Consider the following 25,693-nt stretch of genomic DNA (forward strand, 5'->3'; position numbering starts at 1 on the left):
AGCTTGGGGAAACAATCCCTAGCAAGGGGGAGCTGCGAGCATCACCGGCCTGAGTGGCATGATCCGTCAAATTACCTGAGCTCTCTGGACTGAGGCCCGGCCCCCATATCGAGAGGCCGGCTGCAGGCTTATGGCTGAGCACACGCACACACACACACACACACACACACACACACACACGTAAGACTCCCCCACAGCAACATGGGATCACAGTCTTTTCCATGACATTTATTTTTTGGCAGTGTTCCTCCTCCGTTGTTGATGCCTTTATGCCTCTGACCTTGTCTCACCGCAGTGTGCCAATACTTCTTGTTTATGGAGTCTTCCTTCTTCGCACTACACATTCGAAAGTCTCACAGCGTCTTAGCTTTATAGCTTTTTGGAGGGATGGGGGGAGTTGAAGCTCTCTCATTCTCCCTCCCTCGCACTTGTCTAAAAGCAGCTAACCCCATCTTCTTCTGTCACTCCCCATTTTCTCCCCATCTTGTGGGATGCACCGTCACAATCAGCGCTATTGTAGCCGTCTTTTTTTCCTCCTCCCTTTCTTTTCCCTCTCCCCCTCTTTCCCCACTTTCTGCGTTATTTGCTTCTTTTTAGAAAGAAAAAAAAAGAAACCTGACACTTCTTCAGATCCACCGCTGTTTTTTTTCTTTTTACATGGTAATCAGTTTGCAAATCAGTGCAGTGTCAGGGAGAGTGTTGCCAAGTTGTTTGGATCACTCTGCCTTAATCTGCGAGACGGCAGAATCGTTGCGGACTGCGGAGCACGCTAGTCTGGAGTGGATTTATGTTTTAAGGGAGGCTCAGAAGGCGGAGAAGAAAGAGATATTGCATTTGAGAAATGAAGTGCTTATAAAAATACCCCAAGCACCCACGATGCGACAGAATAAAGAGGGGCAGAGTCATAACACTGTTCTTTATGATTCATTGATGAATTATATTTCAAAAAGAACTAGTTGGATGGTTAGCAATCCATTAGCTGCTGTCCCATTCTGGCTGACGTCTCTCAGTTTTTAAAAGTGGCAAAACTTCTAAGAGTCAAAAGAAAAAGCTGAATTGAAAGTTTCATCAGCGGTATTAACGTGTATGAAATCATGAATGCATATTTCATCATTGTATTTGATCCACCAGGAGTACATAGTCACTGGTAAATTGTCTTGGTTTTGTCTCGCCACGATGGTCTACAGAAAAACAGCTAAAGGTCATAATGGTTTACAAGCCAAGAAGTCGATGCTTTATCAGCCCTGGTAGAATAATGGAGAGCATAAAACAAGAGGAGCAGGAGGTGGCTTTTATACAAGTTCCCCCCAGGGACCTTATCTTACCACAAACTGTTACTAGAGAAGATGAGAAAATGAAAAGGCTCTCTGAGTGTGGGGGGGTTTTCTTGATAGAGTAACTTCAGCACAGCCTGTGATCAGGGGCTGGTTGAGAAACTTTTTTTGAGGGGACACAACTTCAAAGAAGGAGATCAATACTCAAAATTAAAACCCCGGTTCTTGGCAATAATAAACCGTACATGATTAATAGTTACATTGTTTGTTCAGTGTACGATGGTATGGTGCAGGAATGATACCATATGGAATAACATCAAAATAGCTGCTATTTTTAACTCTAAATAGGCCACAGTCATGGACAATAGGCCCCCTGGACACAGACCTGCAGAAAGCCTCCCAGCCCTCCTGCGTAAGAGCAGAAAATCAAGACATAGTTTTTTATCTATTTAAGGTAATTCTGTGTCTCTTTAGCCGTGTTTCCACTGCATGGTACGGCTCTGCTCGGCTCGACTCGACTCAGGTCCTTTTCTCTATGCCGTGTTTCCACTGAAGATAGTACTTCCTCAGTGCGGGATGCTCAGCTGATCGCCGTAGCGATGACGCGCGTAACTGCAGTGACATCATCTTCAACGGGAGACTTGCTTAATCATCTCAATGGCAACCAAACTGAGGAACTTTGCACTTTGTCAGTTGTAGGTGTAGTTTTGTGAGCTGCCATTTTTTTTTAATCTGGATCAAGTGAATTATACATTTTTATTATAATTACCGCTATTGACGGTAGCTTGGCTATTTAAAAATGGCGGGTTTATGCAGGATGTCTCGCATCGCGCTAGTGATGATTCTCTCTGACCAATCAGTGGTCTGGAGTGTTTTAACTCCACCTACTAGTATCGGCTCAGCTCGCTTGGAAACCTCGGCCGAGGTGGTACCAAGAATGGAGCTTTTGCTAACAACTCTTGCTAATGGAGACGTGAAAAATGAACTGAACTGGACTGCTTGGAGGAAACCTGCCATTTGTGGTCATTTGATTGCCTTTCAAATGGAGTGGGCCACTGGTCCTGCCTCTGCCCGTGATTGGCTGAAAGAGGAGTCATCCAGGATGTGAAGTGAGCTATGGCGGATGGGCACTGGGAGGATAGGTGTGATGGCAGTGGATTAACATGGTAGACTAACTAGAGCCAGGATTGGCACAATACCTCCGGCTCGGGGGGGAACAGCTGGGTGCATCTCTGCTCCCCTTCCCAAAACTCTTTTCCTCTCCATTTACCTCGCCACACAGTGGCAAGCACAGACGGGATGTTTTTCGAGGGAAAGTCACATTTAGGGGACCGTTGGGACCAAGGGGGACCCCCCTACCCCAGCTGTGCCATGCGGTTACCGTTTGGCTCTGGGAATGCAATCGCCTTGGAAAAGCCTGCGCATACTCCACACCCTGAGAGGGGCCAGGAGCAGGGATAGATGGATGGATGGAAGGATGGATGTTTGGGGGATGAAGTCCGGGTTTGCTGATTTATGCTCCAGAGCGCTGCTGGAGTGCTGAATCAGCAGGACGGAGAGATGCTGCGTGTTTGTCTAATAAATAACTCCTCTTCAAGTCGCCGTCTTCACCCGATTTCCACCCAGAGGAGAGAGGAGGAACCTGTTGGAGGCCTCCCCACCCCCCTCCCCCCGTGTGAAGTTTGCGTGATCGATTTTTGATGAGAACCCTCCCCGCAGCACTGAGGATGACAAGACAGCTGTTCTAACAAGTTTATTGATGATTGTAATTGTCGCGAAAGTGCTGAGTCATCACGCACACCCACACTCACTCACACACACATAATGCATACAACAAAGCATGGATTAAGCAGCAGTAGCTTCTCAGAGAACAAACAGAAACACCTTCCTTGAAATCCCTCTAAGGTGACATGAAAAACAAATAATTCCGTGTCGTTATCATTAACGTGTTGCTTTCAAGAGGTGCTTAGAAAATCCCTCTAAGGCCTTCTCTTAGGGAATCAGTTCAGAATTACATAAGAGGATGTAAGGGATTTGGGAGGCGTATGCATATGACAGCGCAGCGCAGCAAAGAATCCAGACAAGGGTTTTCTTAATTAGGGATGATTTTCCTCCAGAAGTAGCTTCAAATGCACTTTACTCCTCTCCCATAATGCTTTGGTCTGGAGCATCCTTGGAGTGTCAGCACCACAAGAGATGAGCTACGCAGATATTCAGCTGGCCACAAGTCCGCACATGTACTATTTACTAAAATATATCCTTGTTGTTTTCTGACCTATTTTCACAACAAAGAATTTCCTTTTTCCCGCTTTTGCTGCTTTTGAGAGAAACTCCCCGTCATGTTTTGTTTTTCTTCCTTTTAATACTCATCCAGACTTTCTTGTTGTGCGCTATCTGGATTCAACTGAAATGAAATTGCATTTCCACCAAAAGGAAATAGCATAGGGCAGTTTATGTAACAGGGAAGCACGCTGGAGGATGAGGAGTGCCTTGAGAGAGGACCTTGCCAACAGTGGGGGGAGGGGAGAGGGAGGAGGAGGAACGCCCGATCGATGGATGGTGCAACCCAAAGCTCATTTTTAAGTCCGGGAGGAAGTTATTTGTGCAAGAGCCGTGGCATTGGAGATGGTGGGAGGGGGGGGAGCAGTAGACACGCGCGCACATTTGCCTACAGATGTGATGGCGTCAGCAGGATGCATAGCTCTCCTGGGACTCCAGAGGGCCTGCTAATATCCGTCCCCGCTGTACCGCCACACGTGACCTTACAAATCACCAGCCTCACAGCGCTCAACTCGCCAGGCCTCTGTCGAGCATACACACAGAGGCGACTAATCGGAACCATCCATTATATGAGGGCCGGCTTGTTTCAGGCCACCGGCCATTCACGGTGATGGATGTGAATGAAAGCAGAGAAAGACCTTTAGAGAGTGAGAGCAGATTAAGTAAGTCATCTAAGGCATTATAGTATTACATGAAATGCACCGATGCATGATCACAAAGCAATGTATATTCCATGTATTAGTATGTTACATAAATCCAGGACTAATTTTGACTACTCAACTCCGGACACGCAGTCACAGTCGTGCAATATGATTCACGTATGACTCTATAAGTCGTTACAATAGAGGATTAACATGCACCAATTCACAGAGCTTCACTTCGAGGTCAAGCGAAGAACCTCATTATCTTTTTTCTTTATCGTTCACGCTGATCTGAAACAGTTACATTTATGCAGCGACACTAAACGACATCCACTTTGGTGTCTCGGCGCTCATTGGCCGGTAAGTGATGGAACGTGTGTGAAAGCCGGAATGACAAATCCATGCCGTATGATTTTTGTTACATCGACTGGAGGCACACAGGGGAGCCTATACAGCTCCATAGTGGAGCGTGAGCCAGTAAAACAATGACAAGCCCTATCTATCCACCCCAGGGTGGCTCCTCCGAAGTCTGGCGTATTAAACTGAGCCCTGAGATAAAGCGGCTTCATGCGCGGTTCAGCCATGGGGGGAGATGCGCCCACTCTCCTTATGTATTCCAGTCGCGCTGCATATTGTTTGATATAATCAACGTGGACCAGGGGGTGCTGCGCGGCACTCAAACACATAGCCCTCCCAAGGGTAATTTAAGTCTGAGTAACACTGACATGATTTATGTAGATTTCAACACATGGATATGCGCAATATTGCTTGTGAGGGGACTACGGGTTTGGGAGATATTTAAAGGATGCTGTGTGATGTAAGAGTGTACAGTATACGTGCACGCTGGTGTGTGTGCGCGTATATGTAGATATATAGTGTGTATACTGTATGTTAACAATCCAGGAGAGAACATTGCCGAGGGGTATATTCTGTCCTGCTGCCGCAAACTGTGCCAGAAGCCGGCCAAATGGCTGTGCTTCGTTTCAGATGCAATCCCAATGCAGGCTGGAAGTCGGAGCATACTGTAGTTTTGCAATGTATTCGTACGCTGTATACATTTCCACAGTTTGGTCGGAACTCAAGAAAGCCCTGGGAAATGAAAAAAAAGTTCCACATGTCTGAACCAAGATAGGACTTTACATACCAATGGGACTGGCAGAGTGTTACCGGTTTCCAAAACACTGGACTTATTTTTCAGAAATAAGTCCGTCAAAACCTCTGCAGACGCCCCCCTCCTCCCCCACTCCCCCCCTCCCACTCCCCTCCAACCCCCTCAGTTTGGCATACATGCATTTGGAGGATGAGGTAGAGCCTATAAGCCATTCCAGTAGGCTGGAAGGCTGTGTTGAGTATTTGACAGCAAGGGACCGGAAGATTTGATAGGTAATGTAAATCATGGAATATGCCTCAGTGGAGAGGGGGGAGGTAGGGGTGTGTGTGGGGGGGGTTGGAGCGGAGCGGAGCGATTCTATCAGGAACCAAATCCTCCAAATGCAGCTTTGAATAAGAATGAAACAGATAAAGCTTGGAGGAGCCATCATAGGAACTGTAATATTAGACAAACAGGAGATTTGCAATACTGTTTTCGGAAATATCACAAGACATTATCAGTGCCTACCGGCTAATCTCATGCCTTTTTTTGCCTGAATTTAGAGGACAGTGCAGTTGCTTTTCCTCTACTCCAGCTAACATGGCGTCTGTGCAGTGTGTGGGTGGAGTGTCGGAGCAGTGTCGGTGACTACAGGTCTTATCGGTTTTGAGAGCGGGGTTAGAGAGGGGAGGCGGTGTTTACGGACGCGGGAATCTACCGCTCAACTTTCTGCAGCTGTCAGGAGGTTAATCCCATGAAATATCTGTGGAGAGCTGCCCACTCGATAAACCATTTGTCATTCTCTCTCAACTTTTTTCTCGCTTACAGCCAACACAGATTTCTAAAGGCCTCGCACTTCAAGGTGCTGTATATTCGAAGGACTACTATTTCAGCCCGCTCTCATTCCAGGGCGTCAAATACCGAGGCTTTGTCACGGCCATCAGCGTTCAATACCGCCGCACAAGGCACCCTTTAGTGCCGCTATGAAATGCAACGGGCTTTCCATTAAACCTTGCAGTAGGCAGAACGTTTTTGGCATCATTGGGCAACAATTCCATAATAACCTTTCAGCATATTGTAGTTCAGGTGTTCTGAGAGAAAACTAGACTTCTGCAGCTCCTCATGGCTCTGTTGTCAGGCTTTAAAAAGTCTAGCCCATGACGGGTGACTTTGACCAATCACAGGTCATTGTTTTATTTTTATGTCATATTCCCTCAACTGATCTCAACATGGCTGCTAGGTCATAAACCTGACTGCTAAACCGTACACTACAAGATGATTCTGAAAACATTTGAGGAGAGAAATAAGCATTACAGTAACAGAATATTGATTCATATTTAATCAGCGTTGCCTAGTTTGACCGTTTGATTGGAGTTTGTGAGTGATTGACAGCCGGCTCTCAGACACGGCAGCTAGATGGCAGACTGCAGCTCGTCTCTGATTGGTTGTTTTTGCTCCGGTCTGTGAAATCTTGCAGATGCCATTAGGAGCACCGGAGGACACAGAGGCGCATGATTTTTTTCAGATTACCTGTCTCGTGCACTCGTCAGCTGTTCGTTAGCGTCCCGTGTTCACAACGTCAGGTGTCATTTTCACTGTACAAACGTAGTAGTTTAAAGCCCAACCATGTAGTTCGTTCCTAAACCTAACTAATTGGGTTTTATTGCCTAATCCTAAAGTGACTTCAAGTGGCGTGACAAAGCGGCAGTATGTGACAAGTTGGCATGAGAACGTGTTGACTATTTGTATCACAGCGACTGGCACCAGAATAGGAAAAAAACAACAGCTTTAATTAACCAATTCAACCGAGCTCGTCATTATGTTGACCTGATTATTTATTTTTCCATCCAAACAAACAATCACTTTTGAGTCAATGTAATGAGCATTGTGGTCGAATGAGTCATTCCGGATCTGTTATATTAATTAAATAGCGATAATAAAAGGAAAGACCAAATGCGCAGCAGTAGGAGGGCGCATCAGTATTCAGCTGCTCTCCACCAGAGGGGGTGGGCGGCTGGGTGGGTGGGGAGAGGAGCTCCTATCACTCCCCTCCGCTAATTAAAACTAACGGCTCCAGGTGCTGCACGGCGCCGGGCAGAGGAACGGCCGGGCGGCGTGTTTGTGTTGGTGGTTCGCCTTCATTACCGGCTCCATCCATTCTCCTTAGGAGCCCACCACAGTATCGACTCGGATCCCGACACACACAATGTGCAGCGCAGGAAAAAAAAAAAAAAAAAAGGGGGTGATCTAAATGCAAATGGTGCGGTGTGATGCATTACACAGGGTGTGAGGAGAAGCGATATGGGCAGCGGGAAGAAGAGCCTTTTCTTTTAGCGGAGGTGGAGGAATCTCAATGATGGCCGCTGGTCAATAGTATCAGGCTTCTAAATGTTCTCCAAAAGCTTGGGAATGGGGGAGGCTGTTTCTCAGCAACTATGGAGTCGATTAACATGTTCTCTCTTCTCGGCCTTTGAGCAAGATCAATCGAGGGCGGGAAGAGAGTGAGAGAGCAACTGTGTCTATTCCCATCCCTGTCTTTTTAAATCACACCAGGTCTCCAGAGCCCTCAGGTCATCCCGGCATTCCTCTAACACACACACGCACACACACACGCACACGCACACGCACACACACACACACACACACGCACACGCACACGCACACGCACACGCACACGCACACGCACACGCACACGCACACACACACACACATCGTGGAGTACGGCTCTAGCCTAAGGCAGCACTGCACAGATCCATAATTATGACAAATAGTTACCTTCATGACACTGCCGGCAATATCACAAGTGTAAAATACAGCTGAATTTAATCCTGGAAAATGGATTTGACTAAAAGGTAGTTTGAGGCAGATGATGGTCTTTTAGTTCAAGCTGAATCCCCCACTGACGGCACGTATCACATCCAGCTCACATTTAAACAAATTACTAGATTAAAAGATTTAAATTAACTGTACGATGATCTTACTGGAATTGCATCACTGTCTGTCTGATATAGAGAGAGAGATTATATGTTTCATGGAGATTCTGCCATCAAAGTATTGAGCGTTTCTAACATCAAAGTGTTTCAGTGATCAGTGTAAACACTAGGGGTTGTAACGGTACGAGGTTTTCACGGTACGATAACCATCTCAGAAAATATCACGCTTTCACGGTATACGGTAATACAATAATATTATTAGTAGTAGTAGCAGCAGTAGTAGTAATAGTAGTAGTAGAGGTAGTGGTAGTGGTGGTGGTGGTAGTAGTAGTAGAGGTAGTGGTAGTGGTGGTGGTGGTAGTAGTAGTAGTGGTAGTGGTAGTGGTAGTGGTAGTGGTAGTGGTAGTGGTGGTGGTGGTAGTAGTAGTAGTGGTGGTAGTGGTGGTGGTGGTAGTAGTAGTAGTGGTAGTGGTAGTGGTAGTGGTAGTGGTGGTGGTGGTAGTAGTAGTAGTGGTGGTAGTGGTGGTGGTGGTAGTAGTAGTAGTGGTAGTGGTAGTGGTAGTGGTAGTGGTAGTGGTGGTAGTAGTAGTGGTGGTAGTGGTGGTGGTGGTAGTAGTAGTAGTGGTAGTGGTAGTGGTAGTGGTAGTAGTGGTAGTGGTAGTGGTAGTGGTGGTGGTGGTAGTGGTGGTGGTGGTAGTAGTAGTAGTGGTAGTGGTAGTGGTAGTGGTAGTGGTAGTGGTGGTGGTGGTAGTAGTAGTAGTGGTGGTAGTGGTGGTGGTGGTAGTAGTAGTAGTGGTAGTGGTAGTAGTAGTAGTAGTGGTAGTAGTAGTAGTAGTAGTGGTGGTAGTGGTGGTGGTGGTAGTAGTAGTAGTGGTAGTGGTAGTGGTAGTGGTAGTAGTGGTAGTGGTAGTGGTAGTGGTGGTGGTGGTAGTGGTGGTGGTGGTAGTAGTAGTAGTGGTGGTAGTGGTGGTGGTGGTAGTAGTAGTAGTGGTAGTGGTAGTGGTAGTGGTAGTGGTAGTAGTAGTAGTAGTAGTATCAGGTACAACGACCCTTAAAGCTGCAGTGGGTAAATGGAGCATATATGATTTAAAAAAAGTTATTTTTATAAAACGGTCACTGTATTCTGACAGTAGTGCACGAGACAGGTAATCTGAAAAAAAAAACATATGCTTCTGTGTCCTCCGGTGCTCCTAATGGCATCTGCAAGATTTCACAGGCCGGAGGAAAAACAACCAATCAGAGCTGATCTGAGGTCTGCTGTCCAGCTGCGTCTATGACAGCCGGCTGTCAATCACTCGCAAACTCCGATCAAACAGTCAAACTAGGCAGCGCTGATCAAATATGAATCAATATTCTGGTACTGTAATGTCTATTTCTCGCCTCAAATGTTTTCAGAAACATCTTGTAGTGCACTGTTTAGCTGTAAAATGAGAAAGTTTGTGACCCGGCAGCCATGTTGAGATCAGTTGAGGAAATACCAAGCACCGCCCACCAGCCGGAGCACAGCCAATAGGAACGCTCTCTCTCTGAAATGACCTGTGATTGGCCAAAGTCTCCCGTCATGGGCTAGATTTGTTAAAGCCTGTAAACAGAGCCATGAGGAGGAGCAGAAGTCTAGTTATCTCTCAGAACACTTGAATTACAATATGCTGAAAGGTTATTATGGACATTTTTGCCCAATGATGCCAAAAGCTTTCTGCCTACTGAAGCTTTAAATGAATGAGAACAGAATTATAAACCTGATAAAAAAATAAAAATAGCATGCAACTACAATATGTCATATAACTAAAACATGTCAGTTTACATGTTAGCAGCACTAAAGCGTGTAATTAACTACTAAATGAAAAATATCATCAGCTGTGAGCTTTTAGAATAATGTCCTTTGATTATTAACAGTGAACATATATGCTACTGTAGGTGCACAACAGAGCAGCCAGGCTGCTCCTGTCTGTACCTTTAACTCACACTCACTTATGTCTGTTTCTTTCAATACCTTAAATAAGCAAATGTGCACGATATGATAACGGTCATCTTCCATATACCACGGTATGCCTTGATAGCGTTACAACCCTAGTAAACACACAGCTTTCTTGGGAATGATTCACTTTTTAATAACAAACAAAAACCTGAATCATGTACGTTTTTAAAATGTAATACAAGAGTTGTGAATGGCTACAAATCATCACCAGTACATCAAATATACTCCCTATTTCCCTTCATCAGTCTTCACTTTGTTGCTGCATCCCATTTACGGGGCTGGATGGCGGCGCCTCCATCCTAAATGAGACGGTCTATCTTCACAGACGCTAAAAAAGGCATATCCCTGTAAACTTGTTACGACTCGTTTTTCTGGTGCTGTTTGCTGCAAAACAGCAATATTTGGTTTATCTGTAAAGCAACAACATTTGTAAGCTACTGAGAAGGAGAAAAAAAAGAGCTAATGGCTGGTTTCCATTACTGCAGTGGCTTTTTCATTGGTCGATGTAATGTGATGTATTTGTTGGTGACCTCCGGGTCTGAACTGAGAAGTGAAGCCATGCAATGCTGAAGTGCCTTAAACCTGCATTCTCTCTAACAGCCAGCAGGGGGCGACCCCTCTGGTTGCTAAAAGAAGTCTGATTGTAATGGAGTCTATGAGAAAATGAGCCTACTTCTCACTTAATTTATTACCTCAGTAAACATTGTAAACATGAGTTTATGGTCTGAATCGCTAGTTTAAAGTCTTCTTCAATACAGCATGATGTTCATTTGTTCATGAAACTACTGACTGGTGCACAATGATTTGGACACACCTGTTATGTTACTCCAAATTAAGGCGAAAGAAGGCTGCATTTCTTGGGCAGGATTCTTGTGCGCCATCCTTTGGGTTGGGACAAAACTGTTGAGAGCCAGAGGAGAGAATACCTCACACAGCAGCTGGATTCTCACAATATCACAAGATCACACGAAAATCCATCTCGTCAGACTTCAAAAATGCATTTGTGAGGTTCGAGGAGAGAGGATGCGCTTCCAAAAATGTTTTACAGGTGTCAGATCACCAACTCCGGCTGAAACTAGAAACTAGACAAAATAACCGCTGCACTATTTGTGGCCAATAAATTTAATAGAACAACTTTATGATCTCATTGGCCTTTTTCCCAGAAGACATTTCACCATGTGACAGTAGAAAAAAAGCATATGGTGTAAATAATGAAATCATCGATGGCTTGATTCCTCGAGGCCTTTCTCTCAGCACACATTTCTACTTGTCATAGCATGACAAGCTCAGGTGAAACAAATGTCTTTAACTATGGCTCACTTCCATTAAGTGTCCCAGCAAGCCGTGATAGCGTGACAGTGAGCCGGCATGCACAATAGCAGGACCTCACCGGAGTGGAATGCAGCCATCACAAATGTTATTAAATACACCTGTGCTTTTTCTGCTAAAAAAAAAAAAGGCCTATTGTCAGAAACACATCACAGAACAGAGCTGGAAATAAACACCGCAAACACCAACACACTCATTACTCTCTCAGGTGGTTGCAATCTGCATAATTAAAATGAATCTGCAGACTAAACCAACAGGCCTTTTTCACAAAAGACATTTTAACTTGTCACAGTAGGAGAAGCACAGGTGTAAATAATAAAATTAATGATGGTTGAATTCCATTCAGCTGCTTTGATTTCAGGGTCGTGCATGCTGGCTCACTTACTACGTTCACATGCACAAAATATTCAGCTTTTTGCCTTTATTCCGGAAAAGACAATATTCCTTCAAAGCTGTTTACATTGACGACGTGCAACGCCGTGTTGTGTTCGTCATGAAACACGCTCCAATGTCAGTTCCGTGTGAATACCAACACAAATATTTACTTGTAAACTGCTCAAACTAAGAGACACATTTAATTTATTCTACTTTATTGTCATACTCCAGTATATAGGGAAGGAAGGAGAGAGTTCCACGTCATTTAGTTGTGTGTTGGTTGAGCTGTTCATGTCTGCCTGTTGATCTTTCCACTGTTTGCTGATTGTACTTGCCGGCTGTTAGCCTGATATTACTCCAGGCAAAACGCCTCTGAAACCTTTGACTGCACCTAGAAGTGGCCTCTTCAGCACTTCCACATAAAATTCCACACACGCATTATCACACTCGATGAGGTAACTTTAATTTGAATGAAATCCAATAAACAAACTTGCCTGAAGTGGAACCGCTAAGCTATCAAGGATGAAACAACACAAGGATCATTGTGCCTGTTATGCCCATGGCATTCAGTCTTTCTTGTGTCATTAAAATGTCTTATTGGAGTTTTGCGTTAGCACTCAACGATGTTGGGTTTTCTTTTTGATGGCTCTTTTTCTTTCTCCTCTCGAGCATTTGACCATTACGGGCATTTTAAAAGCTGTGTGCTGGTTTTATTAAGTTTATTGGATGAGCTTGGACTGAGCTCTTGCTGCTCTGGCCTGTTGTTGAGTACTGAGAAGTAGCCCCATGATGTGCCGCTGTCTACCTTTGGCAGACACTTGATTTCTAGAATAACTTGAGGTTTGGGTCGAAAAACCTCTCGAGGAGGGCACAAGTCTGGATTAAAATAACCAGTGCACAGTGCCAGGTTTTCATTTTACCCTTTGAGTCCTTTTTTCATTTCACCAGACACTTAAATGAAAGGGCATTTTAAAAGCTTTTTTGTTTTTACTTGATGTATTTCCAATAGAAACTGGCATTTGTCTGCCCATATAATAGGGTTATTTTTTTTCTGAATTGGATCGTCATTTGATGTAATAGGCTAATCTGCATTATTTTTTATGTATGAGAACAACTCATTTTACTACTCATGTGCCAGTTGATTAAACTAATAGTGATTAAAGCTTTTCAACCAGTGGGTAACCTCCGGGTCTGAGAAGTGAAGCCAATGCTGAAGTGCCTTAAACCTGCATCAGCCAGCAGGGGGCGACTCCTCTGGTTGCAAAAAGAAGTCTGATTGTATAGAAGTTGTCCGTGTTTTCGTCTTACAACTTTAACCCTTTCACAGTGTGTTTTCACTTCATGGAAGTTAATTGTAACATTTCCGGTCACCTAAAAATATCTTATTCAGTGTTCGGTTGTACTCAGCTCCACCCTCTCGTATCACTTCTGGTTGCAAAAAAACAAGATGGCGACAGTATGGCGTTTCATTAGTATCAAAAGCCACCCGCGCACAGAACAGTATCCGAAAAAAAGCACAAGATACAACATTGTTATATTTGGAGGTGTGGATGGTCAGGTGTTCTGTGCATTATGATTGGACAACGGTGTCACGAGTTCATGAATTATTTATACTCTGCCTTCGCCGTCAGAGACTGTAGGTGTTGAAAGTGACCAATGAAAGAGCGGACGCATCAGCCATTGTCTATTAAGCACACGCCTCCAAAGTCTCAAAGGTCAACTTGACGAGGGAGCAAGTTGAGCAGTTGCGAGCCCGTAGAGAGGGTCGAGCGAGCGCTCATCACAGCCCCGCGCTCGTGGTACTGCATTTGTGCACACAGATGCTTTTCCGCTCGCGGATACTGTTCTGTGCGCACTCGGGTTTTGAAACTAATTAAATGCCATACAACGGCCAAAATGCCAAACTCAAGGTTTCAAAATGTCAGTCCACAAACCAATGGGTGACGTCACGGCGACTACGTCCACTTCTTATATACAGTCTATGTTTTCAACATGTATTAAACAGGTAGAGCTTTTCTGATAAACATCATCTGGCTGCAAGAGGTGATGTAGTCTGCAGTATATTTACACCACAGTGATGACCATTTATCAGCTAAATAAAACATCTAACCGTTCCTATTAATACGGACGTTCACAAAACAGATTGAAAAACAAATAATCCGGCCAAAATGTGAAAACGAAATGTTGTTTCACATGAATCCATCATGTGAGGAGAGTGACAAATGGCTGTTGTTAGATGATGATAAATGTTGAATCATGTCAGTTGCAATTTTACTCTGGAGTGTGCATGACAATACACTGAAGACATGGCGATTTAAAAAAATTATCACCCATCATAAGGCCTTGCTTATCATGAAAATTGTGAATTGTCAAAACTCTCTCAATGTGCGTGTGTGTGCGTGCGTGCGTTCGTGCATGCGTGCGTGTGTGTCCGTGCTCAGCTGCGAGCCAACAGGGGACATTGCGGAGGTCCACTGCTGCATTAAATCCTGCTAAAACTCTCTGGTGAATTTACTTTAATTGTAGCCGAGAGGGGACCTGCAGGTGTGTGAGTGTTAGAGTTAAACTCAGCGCTGCCTCTACAGGCCGGAGGAGGGATTTTAACGACGCACCAACACCGGTTGTTTTTACACACGCCTCCATTGTGTGGATGGTTTGCAGCCTCAGGCGGGCCTGTCGGACTACAGGGGGGCTACTAACAGGCTATATACTGCATACTTCTTATTAAACATGACTTTTTATTATCGTTTTGTAAAAGGAAAATTAAAGACTCAACTGTAGTGGATGTAGTCGTACCAAGCCTCACACTGTGTTAAAACGAAGGGCAACCAAGAAGGCAGGGGAATAAAAATGATTTTTAAATTTAAAAAAAAGAAAGAAAATCAATCAGGGTAAAGTTAGAAATAAACAAATCAGCAGTCAGATCATTTATTTTCATTTATATTACTCACTCAAAATGCATCTAACATCAGACTTTTCCCAGACCTTAAAACATTTTTAGTAAAAAAAAAGCTCTCAAAGCAGGGTTACTTTAATTCACCTCAATCTACTTGTAGTGGCAGCTTGTTATAAACCGCCCTCGCCACTTCTAGCAGGATGTAAAGGGTTCTGACTCACGTAGACTACCGTTTCGCACATCCACGTGCCTTCTGCAGACGCTCACTCTCCTTGGTCAGCTTCAACGATGACGCTCGTATTGTGAGTGAAAAGTAGTTTATTCCACGAAAAATAAAAATAAACAAAAATGGATCCAACACAATGATGGACCAGTCCCGCTGGAAATAACTGAAAGACAGTCTACAATCTGTGGTCAGAGGAAATGTTGCTCCCCATCCTGCTTCACTGAAGCCTACACATTTAGGACACACCCAAATTGTCCAATAGCAGGACAGACTGAGAAGGACAAAGAGTCAAAATGGTTCAAAGCCCATTCTACAACATGACTAATAACTATAATTCTAATGCATATCAAACATTTTAAAACACAATGTGATTTTGCTATGAGAATCAAATACAAAAAACTGTAAATAATACAACAGGGCTCTGACACTACTCGTGTAGGAATGCAATTTGTTTGTTGATGCCCACTCTCACTGTACGGACTGACAGCAGTCCCATGTTTGCTAGCACATAATGACACAAGTTCCCTCTTAGACAGCCCGAAGCGATATTCACTCCATTATGGATAAATAAAAAAGACAATGTGTGTGAGAGGGATGTTGCGGTAAGTAGTCTGGTAGCGTGATGTTGCATTTAACAGGGTGATGGCACACGCTAGACACATTTCTAAACTCTTCTTTATTTCCAAACACAGTGAAATCAGTGTCTCTATTGGCCGACCTGCACATCCACACAGTCGAAGGCTGGAGATCACACCGAAACAGAAAACACATGATCGGGGAGGAGCATGGGGGACGGGGGGTCTTCTGGGGCTCCAGACCCAAATGTTTTCTCTAGGGATGCACCGATACCGAGTACCGATACGAGTACTTCTCTGTGCCAAAAGACCGTCGTTAACAGCCAGCTGGAGGGTGTGAGCGATGTCTGCAACCCATCGGACCCGTCTTGAAACACGGACCAAGGAGTCTAACGCACACGCGAGTCAGAGGGTACAAGCAAAACCCCGTGGCGCAATGAAAGTGAGGGCTGGTGCGCGCCGGCTGAGTAAAGTAAAGTGGTATCGGTGCCATTTACTGTAGAATCGCCATTTTTTCACATTAAACTCTGTGAAATTACAGTTGAGTTGGACCAAAGCACACTTGGTGATTGCTGTAAAGAGTAACGACGACGGTTTAGGTGATTTTTATTTTGCTTCTGTCCAGTTTGAATGAAGTATTTTACGACAGACGTACAGCTGATCTCAACATAAACAAATATACACGTGGATGATGGCGCAAGCTGCACGGAGAGGGGGGGCGGAGGTTTGCGCTCTCCGAGTGCCATTCTAGTATGTCACTGCTGCAATGTGTTTACACTCACTGTGTCTGGATTTTAACCCCTGACACACACACACACACACCACATGGAACATCTTTTTGGCTATTGCAAAATATTGTGTACTGCTGCGAGGCATGAATAAAAAAAGGAAGTAAATTGCAAACTGGAATAAATGTTTTTTCTTTAACAGTAGAACACTTCATGTTTACCTCCTTTCAAGTGTCACACAGCTTGTGAGAACTCAGTCCTTCACTTTTCTCTCAATTTTGATGGTCTGTGTGATTTTGTTCTTGCGGGGGAGTATTGTGTTTCTGTATGTGGTGCTCTTCTTTTTTTGTTCAGCTATGGTGACTGCCTCTGCTTTTTTATTTTTTTCCGTGGCACACACATGCAAACATTTTCTCCTTCTAACATACAAGGAGTGACATTATGACAACCTAGAGTATCTGTTTATAACACCAACAATAGTTTATGTATTTTGACACAGCAGCACGACATCTTAAAATAGTTTTTGCCCTCAGCAGTTAGTTAATGAAAAGCAACAGCGGCAACGAAACGCACACAATACGACACACACAGCTTGTCATAATCAGCAAGGAAAAAAACCAAAACACTGATTCACCGATGATCACATCTTGAAAAGGAAAATTACACGCCAGTCATTCATGTGAGCAACCCTCTTACTGTTATACCTGACAGTCCACGCGTGATATAAAATTCCAATTGATAATCCAGAGAGGGAATTCAATCTCTGCTGCCTATTTTTCTTCTCTTTTTTTTGTGAAAAACCTCATGGGAATTCTTACAACACAATAGTATTTCTTTTCTCTGTTATTTTATTGATTGATTTGATTTGCCGTGGTTCAGTAGCAGATATCACGCTCTCTGAGGTGGAATAGTGCGAGCTACATCTTTGAGTTAACTGATTATTTTCTCACCAGTAGTAGCTGCAATAACTAGCTGAGCAAGCAGAGGGCACACTGTCGATACTGGTAATCTGATGAGTGTTCCACTACATGTAATATGTTTCACACAGATACTGGAGGAGCGTCTCTGCTCTCACAGATCAGACAGGTTACATGTGTAGCCTGATTTCTATTATTCTGCCTCCCAACCGTGTTAATGCTGTGGAGCCTTGCTGATACCAGAGTAATAAATAAATAATAATCAAGTTGGGCTGCTATTTTATGTAGATAATACGTTCTGTCTTGTCGTGATGAGGATCTGCAATAAAGCACCAGGTCTGAAATTAACTTTTCTCGCTGCTTGCCACTGTGGCAAACAACAATTTCTGTTGTCTGCCACTCAGAAATTTTATCTGCCACTTTTGAAATCTCTACGCTAAATGAAGGAATAACATTTTAGATCTGATGTCATTCAATGTTTGATATATTTAACATAAAAACATTATATACACGGTAAATTACAGTGTTCGAATTACACCGTAGCTTCTGGGGGAGCCCTGTTACTCTACACAGTACTGTATTGTACTTTGTTATTGTCTTCTCTAGTGGTTATGTGCATAAAAACACAATTCAAATGATTAAGATTATTTAAATATTTGCTTTGATTAATAACATCTTGGTAAGTTGTTAGGAAGTTAAACATGTCATAATTCCCTTTTATATTACTGTGAAAACATCTCCTTCAAACAACTGGATTTATTTCTCACCAAAAACTTTATTTCACGAGATTACATTTGATAACGTTGTAATTTACCTTCACCCAATGCTCATTTTGCTGAGCAGACCGTGAACGCCTCATAATAATAACTCAATGGCACCCCGTTAACGTAAGTAGCTCCGCTATTTATCCAGTCAGGACTGTGCTGCCCACCGGCTGCTAACAGCTAACGTTACTAACTCTCATCCTGCTGATTTCAGCACGGATTTGTTGTTCACTATGTCGCATTATCAGGGAAAAATAGGATGCGTCCCCTCAGGTTTAGTAGCGCCATGCTTTTGAGCACTTTTTTTTTCTCTCCGCTGTGTCTCCGGTCCAAAACAATCTGAAACACGATACGGCGTGCGTATGCGTCATTGTGCATGCGTAACTGTCGGAAAATATTCAATAAGAGGAATCGATAGTCCCGGAGGCGTGAGATGCCAAGAAAGCGGACAAGTACTGTTCTCTATTCCCATCACTAGCGTTTTCCCTGTGTGACAAAGTGCCTGATGATTTCACCCGCCATTGCCAGGAATTTACGCACATTTGGCGGGTGGAAGGTGCTAATTTCAGACCCTGGCACCAGCTTAGAAGTCGACCCCACCTGCCTTCACTGTAAAACTGCTTCCGTCGTCACTTCTTCTATTTACTGCACCCCGAATAAACTGCAGGAAACATGACTTCCACTTCACTTCCTGAGCAGCACAACAGAAAGTCTTTTGAGAAGAACACACTCACAACACAATGCTAAGACACAAGAAGGCCAGAAATATCTAATTCAGAGAAAGATGAGAGTTTAACAGAAAACAAATCTTAACAATGAAAGATGTCTTTAAAAGTGTCCTGGTTAAAGAGGAAAGACCTGCTAGACCTAGACCTTGTACAGTAAATGGCAAAATGCTTTATAAATTGTATATCAATTGAATAATAATTGGGTAAAGTATTTATAAGTGAGAACAGAAAGAAAACAGATGTTTATAGAGTATGAAAGTTATAGATATTCATTGTTAAACACTTCCCTTACAAAAAAGAAGGTTATTCAAGTCTGCTATTAGTATACTTCTTCTAAAAGTTAAAATAAGAGAGTATGCTTTCAGATTACTTTTTATGTACTTATCAGAGATGAACTTAGCAAAATTATACTTAAGTATACTTGATTTATACCGACAAGCAGGGCTGGACTGGGACAAAAAATTGGCCCTGGCATTTTCGGGAACTCACACGACGCAAATACTGTGCACCGTTATGTATCTCCATTATGAATCTCCCAGAGAACCTGATATGGAGAGGGTAGAGGAGAGTACCGGCAGCTTGTGAGAAGCACCGGTACGCATGAAAAAGTCACGGTACACCAAGGTGTAAAATTAGTAAAATACTGCGTACCGCTACGTACCGGCCCACTTCGAGCACTGCTCATCTCTCATGACATATGTTGAGTCAGGCAGCCCATAACTGCTTACCGCAAACTCTACACTCCCTCCCTCATCTCTCTCCCTCTCCTCCTCACTGTGGCCGCCCGGCACAGAGCCCAAAGGGTGAGGTGTTTAAAGATGCGATTGGGCCAGCCCAGTGTCAATTAAGGAAAAGAAATGGGTCAATTTACCTGTTTTATGGGCTAAAGGAAAAAAAATACATACATTGGCCCAAAAGGACGTCGGCCAATCCAGCCCTGCCGACAAGTATACAGAAAAGTCCAAGTATACTTGGCTTATATTGAAAAGTATACAGAAAAGTATATTTGGCTAAGTAAGTTAACTTAAAGAAAACTTACAAGTATACCTGCAGTACGAAAAACTAAACTAGTAGTTTACTGAGAGTATTCTTTAAACTATACTTTCATAAACTAGAAAGTGGGCTACAAGTACATAACTAGTAAACTAACAGTATGCCTATAAGTTCACTTGTAGTATAGTTCATATTATAGTTGCAGTACAAAATACAACTTGGATGTAAACTAGTTGTGTACTCAAAGTTTATAGTTTATACTTAAAAGTATAGTTTTATAAACTAAAAAGAAGTATTGAAGAAGTATACTTACATGTATACTACTAGTACATTGATATTAGTATACTTATTACATAAAGTATACTTGGGATTGTTCTTGAACTATACTTAAGTTTACATCATAAAATAATGATGTAAACTTAAGTATAGTTATAATGATAGTATAATGATGAATAACTATATAGAAATAACTGATCTTCTCTCTGAAGGTCTTGTTTACTTATGTTGGTCATATAGAGGCATCAGTATTAAACTGAGACTGTTTCATAACCAGTTAAAAGTTCCTTATAGTGACTTTAATATCTTATCTGATTCATTAAACAGACAACAGGTATAATATTCAACATATTTATTCACAGTCATTATTTTTAGAAACAAATTTGCACATCATTGAGCTTACAAAAAGACTTACATGGTGAAAGTATTAAAATGTACAAAATAAATACAAAGAATATATCTTCATTATTTCCCCACAGTGCTCTTCCATGAATCATACGATACAAAACAGTGTTGCACAGGCAATGCATTGGAGTCTTCAGAACTTGCAGCACAAGCCGCAGCCCTTGTAACGGTTGCAGCAGTTGCAGCACCAGCGGCACAAGGAGAGGTGGCTCTGGCGCTTCTGCCTGATGTGATTTGGCATCTGTGCGAAAAGACAAGAGACATGAGCGGAGCGTTCATCTCCAGCATTTCATCCTCCCCCTCGTGTGGAGAGAGAGCACCGGGGCACTCCATGGGGAAAACACATCCACTTAGATTTTAATTTGCTCACGGTAATTGGCTTAATTCATTCAGTCAATTGAACATACCATCCTCGATTCCATTGACATTTCTTGATATGCCGCAACTGGAGTGTCATTGCTCCCTGCCTCCTCCAGCTCTTGCACCTGTTAATGAATTATGCACATTTAGGAGCCACATCTTAGCATCCTGACAAAACATTTATAGCTAATAAGCATCGTGAAGTGAGTTTAAGTCAAATTCTTACCCCGGTGAATGGGACGGCAGAGCTCTCCAGAATGCAAATAAAGGCGAGCACGAGTGTCACTGCAACTGCAATGCTGAATGCCTTCATATTTAATGGTTCAGTTATTAAATCCTTTTGAAGATCAGAGTTGATAGGTCTTCTTTCTCATGGGTGTCAGGCCACCGAAGAGCGCCACAATATCTTCGATGTGTTCTTCAGCTCCAGTGATGGATGGTGATTGTCTGGGCAAGTGGATTTCTTCAGATCCTTAGGTGACCCTTGTCAGCTCTTTGGAGTCCTTCCTCTGTCTGATGGTTGAGTATGCAGAGCAGTCTGGTATTTATACACACTAGGGGCTCGGTGTTGCTTCATCGCTCCGGGAGGCCCGGCCCTTTCCTGGCAGCAGTTACCTAACTCCACTGGGGAAGTTTTGACCTCCTCCTTTTCCTCTCCGTAGTGCTGCAACACTGGGGGAGAGGGTGTGTGTGTGTGTGTGGGGGGGGGGTCTGATCTATTTTTGATTATGAGCCCCACTGTCTGTTCAGCAATATCAAATCAACTATGAACTTTTAAATTAAATCACTTTCCGCACACAGAACACATAATTCCACACATGAACAGCTTGTTCATGCTGGTGGAGACCATCATCTTTTACAATATATGTATTCTCTATTGACGCAGCTCTAAAACTGTGACTTTTATTCCTGGAACAAACTGGAAAGAGACGCTGGAGATTCCCACAGCAGAAAAAAAAGGCCAAGACTGCATGGGTCAGTGTACCACACGGCTGACTGAGCCGCACTCGTTTTCGACCCAGGAAATCCTTCACTAAGGAGAGGCAGCCACTTTGGAATATCCATTGCTCAGTCTAAAGGATGTAATTACAACCTCTCAAATGGAATAATTAGCCCCTCATTTTCAACACATTCAGGTTTTTTTTGCATAATACACAGGAACCTGCAGTTGAACCAAATTAAATCCCTTTTGAGAGCAGTGGAATAGTAGCCAGGATTAAAATCCTCTATTTGAGAGTCAAGGTGTTTCAATGTGCGTTAGTTAAAGATGAATAGAATGTGATCTGAGGAGGTTTATTATGTGTGGACAGCGATGGGTTGCATGGCTCCAGGTCGCTTTTACCACACAATAAAAAAACAAATATCATGACTTTATGTGCGACCCAATCTATCGTTGGTCTCTGCAGTTCAATATGCCTTGAATAAATAACACACGAAATGACAAAGGGCAGCTTTTGTTTCATTAAAACACCGTTAGTAGTTTCCCGGCACACAGCATGTTAATTATGTGTGAGTTTAATGACACTGACATAATAATAACAACCCAACAAATGAAATAGAAAAACCACAACCCTTAAAAATTGTCGGAATAATTTCTCCCCTTATCACCGACGCGGCGATAAAACCCTTAAGATTAATTAGCCTGTCAGGGCAAGAGAACTATTCCACAACAGCATCAGGCTGTGAATAAATACAAAAATCAATAAAATGAAATAGCAAAAAAATAAAGGTGCAAACTGATAAACAGTGTTCTGCGCGTGCTGATAAAATCAGGGGCCACTTGAATTCTCATTACACCTTCAAAGTCTCTCCAAATTGCCCCGTGCTGACTCAATTAGTGGAACAACATGTGGCGGGAACCCTGCGTCAGTCTGTCTCGTTCACTGATAACCCTGCTGGCCCGCCTGCTTGCTTTGGGTGACCACAACATCAGTGTCAACAAATAGAACCATGAATGGCTCCACATCTGTTGGAATCCACCCATGTTCATCTCACATGAAGAGAGAACGTCACATTATCTTTATGATTAATATTTTTTGTGTGTGTTTTCTGTGTGACTGAGGGACAGAAATGGGCTCCAATCCACCACTTGAACGAGCACATCATGTCCACTCACGGTGAACACATGTCATTTTGTTTGCCGTGCTTCACTAGGCGTGACTCAGCTCATGGGAAATCTGATTATAACACCGTTTGACTGTAGCACAATAAAAAAATATGCGAGCATATGAAAGAAGAAGAAAAGAGACGTTCACAAACAGTTAAAAAAGAGCTTTTAGATTTTGGGTTTTCCAAGCGTGCGTGGTTTGGCCTGTGTTTTCCTGTGCGTCCTATCAGCCACTGAGGCTATCAGTAGGAATCTTCTGGCCAAACAAAGACAGGCACCAGCACGGCGGACAGATTCACCTCAGCAGGCGCCACTCCACCTTTTCCTCCCGGTCGAGGGCATTGCCCCCGTCTGTCCCTGTTGCATCATCGTCCTCTGCTCCTGCCCCCGTCCATTTCACACACCCCCCTCCGTCCTTCCCTACCTGCTTTATATGGAGCTGCAAGACACTCCACAGATTCAACTCATCTTCTGTCAGCTTGTCGGATATACCCCCCCGCACACAACACTCCTCAACCCCAAAACACAGTCGCCCCGAGTGTTTACGTCTTTCCTCAAAATTAGGACACGGAACAACCAGTCTTGGTAAAACATGAACACGTCAATGTGTAAATAAACATGGGAACTTTTAATAGCTATGGCCTCTGATGAGGTATACTGCTCCTGACTGTCACAGCGTTGGACAAATGCAGTGTCACTGGTCTGACTCAGGCGGCAGTGTGGAGCTCAGGTTGATGATGGTTGACTGTGGGGAATTCCCCGGTTTGGGTGGAATCAGAAGAGTGTCACAATATATTACTGGAATTTCCAACGGTGTCAATCTTAATGTCTTTCAAGAATAAGCCTAAATTCCCCTAAAAAATAATCCTAAAAAGTAGATTAAACCATATTCATCATAACAATAATGTTGCTCAAAGTGCTTTAAAATAAAGAGTCAAGAAAAACACAAACAATAAATTGTGAGATTCTGGCATTTATATTTAACACAATTAATAGATCATATTTTTCAGCAGTTTATATTTACTTATTTGCACTGTGGTTATTTGTTATATATTGCACGTCTTAATGCAAATATTTGTACATATTTCTTATTTCTTATATTCTCATTTTGTCTTTTTTTTCTTTAAAATATTTCAACTTTATTCTCAACATTTCTTTTTTTGTTTTGTTTTTTAACAGGCTACTCTATCAAAAAGTAAGCACAACTACAAGCCAAGTTTACCTTTCTGTAGGCCTATAAGGCAAGAAGACTTAATTATACTTTCTTAAGTATATCTCGATCAAAAGATTACAAAAGTACTTGGCTCATACTGACAAGTATACAGAAAAGTATATTTGGCTTATAGACCCATTTGTACTTAATCATTTTTTTTTATTCATTTGTTTATTACTTTTTAAGTTAAAGTGCAATACAAGTGGGCAAAGTGAAAACAAATAGTGCATTACAAGCAACCTACAAATAGAGCAGTACAAGTGATCGACATGGATCAATAAAGTGTCTCTGATTGTGAAGGCGCTGACCGTGAACTCTATATTCCTAGTTCAAGTCAGAGAAGGCATACAAAATATCCCCAAAACACAGTAAACAGAGAAAAGAAACCAGGAAAATATCACACAGCAAAATACTACTACAGTATTCCAACCAAAAAGAAAATGGGGAAAAAGCTTGAACCAGTTGGGAAAATTAACAAAGATTGGAAAAAATCCATTCAGAGGTTTTTCATCCAATCAAAGTAAAACAAAGGGAGGGAGGTTGGCTGCTGCCAGAGTGATACTGTGAGCTCTTTCTTTTAGTTTTGGTCAGATGGCATAAAGCATAAATTAACTCACCATGGCAATGTTTCAGGGTGGAATTGTTCATTCTCTTGATGTCTGATTTCAAGCTGAAATAAGAGTCTAAATGCACCTTTTGCAGCGGAGTAATGCATCGTCATGTCAATGTAAAACCACACGTGGAGTTGAGAGGCTTTGCTCATATATATAACGTCGAGTCTGTCGAGTGTTTTTTTGTTTCATTTTTATCTGTTTTCAACGATGTTTTACTGCCTGAAAAGTTGTTAAACCATGATGATATTTTGTTTAGTGTTAATCTTGTTGAACAGGGCATCAACCATTTCATGTACTGAACAGGCCTCACTGAGTGAATTAAATGCATCTAGAATCCAAATATGAACAGTCTCTGACATTCCTGGTCGTAATTAGAAAATCTTTAAAATATATAAATATTAGGGTTGTGAATCCCTTAAAATATTTAATCACGATTAATCGCATGATTGTCCATAATTAATCGTGATTAATCGCAAATTATTCACACATTTCTTATCCGTTCAAAATGTACCTTAAAGGGAGATTTCGATCAACATGGTAGTGGGCAAATATGTTGCTCTCTGCAAATGTATGTTTATATTTATTATTAGAAATCAATTAACAACACAAAACAATGGCAGATATTGATCCAGAAACCCTCACAGGTACTGCATTTAGCATAAAACATATGCTCCAATCATAACATGTCAAACTGCAGCCCAACAGGCAACAACAGCTGTCAGTGTGTCAGTGTGCTGACTTGACCATGACTTGCCCCAAACTGCATGTGATTATCATAAAGTGGGCATGCCTGTAAAGGGGAGACTCGTGGGTACCCATAGAACCCATTTACATTCACACATCTGGAGGTCAGAGGTCAAGGGACCCCTTTGGACATGGCTATGACACTTTTTCCTCGCAAAATTTAGCGTTATTTATCCTCCTTCGTGACTTTCTAGTTTCATCTGATGCCAGTATCTTCAACATGGCTGCCAGGTCACAAACTTTCTCA

The 25,693-nt window shown here is 42.7% G+C and overlaps 1 protein-coding gene across 1 annotated transcript; it reads right to left on the reverse strand.

Annotated features, from left to right (window-relative positions):
• Window positions 1-20,340: 20,340 nt before the first annotated feature.
• On the reverse strand, window positions 20,341-21,295 carry hamp (hepcidin antimicrobial peptide). The gene is made up of 3 exons (XM_074652537.1): window positions 20,995-21,295; window positions 20,816-20,893; window positions 20,341-20,649 (listed from the first exon to the last, which is right to left on the reverse strand). The coding sequence occupies exons 1-3, from the start codon at window positions 21,079-21,081 to the stop codon at window positions 20,542-20,544; spliced, it is 273 nt and encodes a 90-aa protein (XP_074508638.1). The 5' UTR covers window positions 21,082-21,295; the 3' UTR covers window positions 20,341-20,541.
• Between the last annotated feature and the right edge of the window lie 4,398 nt (window positions 21,296-25,693).

This window comes from Sebastes fasciatus, chromosome 12 (assembly GCF_043250625.1).
Source record: "Sebastes fasciatus isolate fSebFas1 chromosome 12, fSebFas1.pri, whole genome shotgun sequence".
NCBI lineage: Eukaryota > Metazoa > Chordata > Actinopteri > Perciformes > Sebastidae > Sebastes > Sebastes fasciatus.